This window comes from Seriola dumerili, unplaced genomic scaffold (genome assembly GCF_002260705.1).
Source record: "Seriola dumerili isolate Sdu_G_001 unplaced genomic scaffold, Sdu_1.0 BDQW01000161.1, whole genome shotgun sequence".
Classification (NCBI taxonomy): domain Eukaryota; kingdom Metazoa; phylum Chordata; class Actinopteri; order Carangiformes; family Carangidae; genus Seriola; species Seriola dumerili.
In genome coordinates, this window is record NW_019174416.1 from 202,744 (window position 1) to 207,815 (window position 5,072).

General features: G+C 39.2%; 1 protein-coding gene and 1 pseudogene across 1 annotated transcript; one reads left to right on the top strand and one right to left on the bottom strand.

The window, feature by feature from the left end:
* Window positions 1-1,604: 1,604 nt before the first annotated feature.
* On the top strand, window positions 1,605-2,668 carry LOC111226680 (gastrotropin-like). The gene is made up of 4 exons (XM_022751955.1): window positions 1,605-1,759; window positions 1,873-2,033; window positions 2,135-2,224; window positions 2,347-2,668. Exons 1-4 carry the CDS (start codon window positions 1,693-1,695, stop codon window positions 2,404-2,406), a joined length of 378 nt encoding a protein of 125 aa, XP_022607676.1. The 5' UTR covers window positions 1,605-1,692; the 3' UTR covers window positions 2,407-2,668.
* A 659-nt stretch (window positions 2,669-3,327) lies between these two features.
* On the bottom strand, window positions 3,328-3,974 carry LOC111226750 (annotated as a pseudogene).
* Window positions 3,975-5,072: the final 1,098 nt, after the last annotated feature.

Sequence of the window (5,072 nt, forward strand, 5' to 3'; positions counted from 1 at the left end):
AATAAAACCGATTCTCACTAATTTCCTTATTTCTACTGAGCATTAGAAGCAAACAGACATTCATTATAATCAGTGAGTCTTGCAGTGACGTCACTGCCCGACAACGAAAGTTAGCAAAGCGATGTTCAAATGTTTCTGTTATTTACTCGAAACTTCAGCCGTGTAGGTCACATGCACTAAATTTGATTAACTGGTCATCGTCGCCCATCATATGCAAGTAATCTTAAGGATTATGCCTAAATGTTCTGTTTAGGTTTTACAAAAATATGCGTCACATTCTGCATCAAATGGTGCGAAGACGTACCGAGCTCGTTTGCCTGGTCGTGGCAGTCCATCCGCTTCGATTTCACAACCGATCTCACGGCTCTATGCGCGGATGAAATTGACATCAGCCAGTCTGTGGTCTCTCTGGGGTTTCCACCAGCCACTAAACAGGCAGGCAATAGCTCTAAACCGTCTCTGTCCCTGACTGCTGCCGCAGGATGGAGCACAACTTCTTGAATGATTTCGGATTGAGGCTCTTCAGTGTCTTTTCTAAAGCAAGTTTTACGATTTCAGAGGCCTTTTCTCATCAATTATGGTTTTCCAGAGTTTATAGTCCTAGTCGTGCTTGTCAAGAGTCTCTTTTTCAAAAGACCGCGGGAGGTAAGAGGAGGTCAGGGCCCGCCCCCCTTGGTCTACAGGCCGCATACAATTAAATAAATACGTGTAAATAAAAAAAGCTTTAATATTTCAGTTTTATGTTTTTCTTATGTTTATATTTTTGTTTATTTATGTTACCATTTCATGTATACCTCTTAAATCATCTTCTCACCATGATCCGTCTGATATTTCATTGACATTTGTAGTATGATTAGTCAACTTTGCTTAATTTGAACAGGGCCCTTTTTTTCAAACTTTTCGTTATACCTCTCCAACATGTGCTACATAAACACTCTAAATCCTGAAGCTGGCAGCTGTGCTGTCATGACTTACCAAATAATATATTAATCATAAAAATAATCAGCAGAATAAGCAATGATGAAAATAATCATTAGTTGCAGCCCTGCAAGACTGACAGACAGGAGAACTGTGTCAAATCGCTCAAACACTAACTGCTGGAGCACGTGCTGTAATTTTTCTCATGGTGGTCTGGTGTACTGGTTGAGGTTTGTTTGCTCCTCAGATAGTTTGGGTTTCAGTTGGTTCAGGCAGTTCATTAAATACCATAACTTCAGTACATGGAAGGTTATTTTCTACTTTAAAGTTGGTAATCAGCGCCGAACCTTAGAGATAGAAAGAAAAAAGATTACAAAAAGCCGAAAATACCTAGATGACCTCCACTAAAAGGGTGTTGGTAACATGTACAAAGACAGCCTGTGTTTTATCTTCTGAGCATTACTACACCATACATGTTCAAACTTGTGAACCGAACACATGACAGAAGTGCTGGAAAAACTTGATATGAAAGGAGCAGGGAAATATTTGGGGTTTTAACACTGTAGCTTAAAACTATGTGACAAATTGTCTTGGAAAAACACGTCTGACATTTCTGACACGTGGGGAGGACACTTGGTGAAGTACAGTATGTGAGAAAGGAAAGGTAGAGGCAGGCTTGGCAGCATTTCAAAACTACCAGTAAGAGAGTGTCTGTAGCAGGCCACTCCTCTCTTTTTATTAGACTCCTTTCCTTAACTCTTGTCTTTCACCATCATGGCTTTCACTGGGAAATATGAGCTGGAGAGTCAAGAGAACTATGAAGAGTTCCTGGAAGCAATTGGTATTAGAATTTTTCTTAATGATACATAAGCTTTATCTGGATAAATGTGAGCTGTCATTCATTTGAACTTTGTTGTATGTCTTTATTCGGGAATTTCACCTTCTCTGTCACAGGGCTTCTCAATGCCAAGACAGACCACAAAGTGGTAACAGAGGTTCTTCAGGATGGGGACAGCGTCACCTGGACACAAACCATCCCCAACTTCACCTGGTCCAATAAGTTCACCATTGGCCAGGAATGTGAGCTGGCAACAATGATGGGCTCCAAATTCAAGGTAAGTTCATAACAGGCACCGGGAAATCTGCCGCAACTTGTCGTACAGCTCAAGCTCGCTACACGTTTCCCTATGTGACCTTTTGTCCTTGTGACCCTCAGACCACTGTCACTATGGAGGGTGGCAAGATTTCAATACAATTTCCTCAGTACCTCTTCACAGCAGAGATCGTTGAAGATAAGCTGATAATGGTGAGATAAGTAACCACTCAAACTGTGATCCCATAATACTTACTTAATATAACTTCAGTAACATTATATTAGTGGCAGTTTGTTACATTTTCATCTTTGTCTTTTCTCACTGTGTTCTGCAGAATTGCATAACTCCAGGAGAGAAGGGTGTGACTTTCAAAAGAGTTAGCAAACGGATCTAATGCTGCGAGACTCAACATGCACTTCACTGGAAAAGAGACTGCGGGAGGTTAAACACATCATGAAAATGCTTCCCCCAGGTACTGAACCAAGGAGAATAACTTGACCATCTACAATGAGGAGCAAGCAGTGTTTTCCTGTTGATACTTTCAATTTTAACTGGAAAAACTAGGCTATGATATGTACTGTATTTCTACATGGATGAAATAGTTCACCTGTAGCAGTTTTCATGCTTGAACAAATAAAAATGACATTGATAAAACATGTTTTGATGAGCAGTAGTGATTTTTTCAAAAGCTTAATCCATTGATATTGCATTGATGATACATTTGTCTGTGTATCAACATTAACCCAGCCAGTTTCTACTGAACAAATGACAGGATCCTCCTGGTATTTAATGTGCCATCCTTCAGTCAAATGAGCAGAAAATTTCTTCCCATATGTTGTTCAGATTGCAATATTGATTCAGATAGTTTGAATAAACAAACTAAATCAAAAACAAGTTGAAGTCATACTGACATTTCTTCTATTATTAGCCCTTTAGTCACAAGAACATTACTATTGATCAGTGGAATCAAACTATTTTGGTCTACTGAAAACAGCATGGCCGCTAGTGGCAACTAGCAGGGTTTTGAAATTTCTTGGAAACAGTGTCTTTCCTCATTCTGTTGGCTACTAATGAGCCTTAAGGACATCTACAGCTAATAGATGCAGCTGCCTGTTAACACACTGCAGCTGCGTTCACAGCACGGCTAAAAGAAGAATGACGTAAACACATCTCAGAAGAACGACTTTTCAACCTTTATTATATTGTGCTGTTGAAAAAAAACTAATGAATTCACACAGAGATGCATTTTGAATGATTAATATAATTGAATTATTGTTGGAACTTTCATTTTTCAGGTGACCTGAAGTGCAGCAGTTCATTTTATCTTCTTGCTAATCATCTTGTTAGTAATTGCACCCATGGTGTTGACCTAAAAAGAGAGATTAAGGAAATATGTTTAAAAAAGATGGATTCTTCATCACACCTGACTCACACATATTCACCAATACACCAGTGTAAGGTTGTGCATGCTCACCTCGACAAGCTTGTCTCCGATCACCTCAGCAGTGTAAAGGTATTTGGGGAACTGAATCTTGAGTTTACCTCCATCCGGAGTGACAGTGGTCTAAAAAGAAAACTGATGATCAAACTGCAGTTAGTAAAATAATAAGTGAAATAAATGTGAAATGACCTTGAATGTGTCACCATCCACAGTTTCTAGTTCTGCCTCCTTCCCATTGCAAATTTGTTGTTCCAGGTTTTGTCCATCAAAATTTTAGTCAACCTGAAATCATCATTCTGATAGATTCAGTACCTGTTATAATTTCATCATTGTTGGGGTCTTTGAGGTCTTTAATTCCTACAGACAAAATAAGATATTGTTAGCACCAATCAACACATTATAATCCAGTACATCTTATACATTTATTTAAAATAAGTAAGCGTAGGTCTCTTACCAAGAGCCTTCAAGAAGTCTTCTTAGTTCTCCTGGCTCTCCAGCACATATTTCCCTGTAAAAGCCATGACGAAGCAAACACTCTGCTGTCGACGGCTGACGGTGGAACTAAACAAGATCAGCAACTGGGACCATTTTATATGTTTTTTTGTTCTGTCCCTTTCATGCTAATTTTTGGGTGGGGCTGATATCTGTTTTCACCACTTTAACCAAATTAACTGAAACGTTTAAAGAAATGTGTCTCTTATTGTTGGTCTGCAGTCAATGTTTTCCTGGCACACAGATGCAGCTACATAAGAAAATTAATAGCAGACTGTTTTCCATTTCCGTTTCCATGTAGGTTTACCCATTACTAAGCTTTCAGAACATAAACATTTTTTGTTTGGTAGTTTTTTTTGTCTGAACACTAATATATTCCTCAAGACAGTTTTGTGCCACAACATTACGTCACACTCAGGAGATAGTCCAGGAAATAGTCCGGCACGTATACCAGCAGTTTTTGTACAAATTAAACAAACAAGATATAACGTTTTGATGAGTGAGCTTTAGAGATGCTGGTAGGTGGAATTTGTCACCTTTGGTCAGGGCCAGGCTAACTGTTTCGCCCTGTTTCCAGTCTTTGTGCTAAGCTACGCTAACTTCCTGATCGTTTTAGGACTGTGAGTGGTGTCATTCCTCTCATCAAACCTTCTGCAAGAAAGCAAAGCTTAAGCAGAATAATGCAAAAACAATAAGCTTACACATCAAGTGATTACAGAAAGGACCCACAGAAATTCATTCAGTATTCATTCACCAAAATGAAGATAAGAGACCGTGTCTGTCTGTATCAAGCCTTTGGTTATCATTACACACTCCCTGGAAGTCAACACTGTTAAGCCACAGAGTAAATACATCAGTCTGTCTGAAGTTTCTTGTGAAATTCTTCCATATAAGTCGCGCATGTTTCCTGCAGCCATGACACCAACATTCCCGTCTGTGTTACTGTAATACCAAATCAATTTGCCATTCAAAGACCAAATGCTGTAGGGAGAGACCAGGTGTGTCTCCACAGTGTCCAAGCATCCCAAACTTTTAGCGAAACAGAAACTGTGACTGAGAGTGACACTGCAATAAAATCTACTCAAAATCTATAGGAGCGAATGAATTAGTGAGCTCCAAAAATCAGA

Bases quoted from the DNA above. Each gene is read 5' to 3' on its own strand.
- LOC111226680 (XM_022751955.1), top strand. From the start codon at position 1,693: ATGGCTTTCACTGGGAAATATGAGCTGGAGAGTCAAGAGAACTATGAA. The intron at 2,034-2,134 runs GTAAGTTCATAA...TGTGACCCTCAG, and splicing joins TGATGGGCTCCAAATTCAAG to ACCACTGTCACTATGGAGGG. The intron at 2,225-2,346 runs GTGAGATAAGTA...TGTGTTCTGCAG, and splicing joins TTGAAGATAAGCTGATAATG to AATTGCATAACTCCAGGAGA.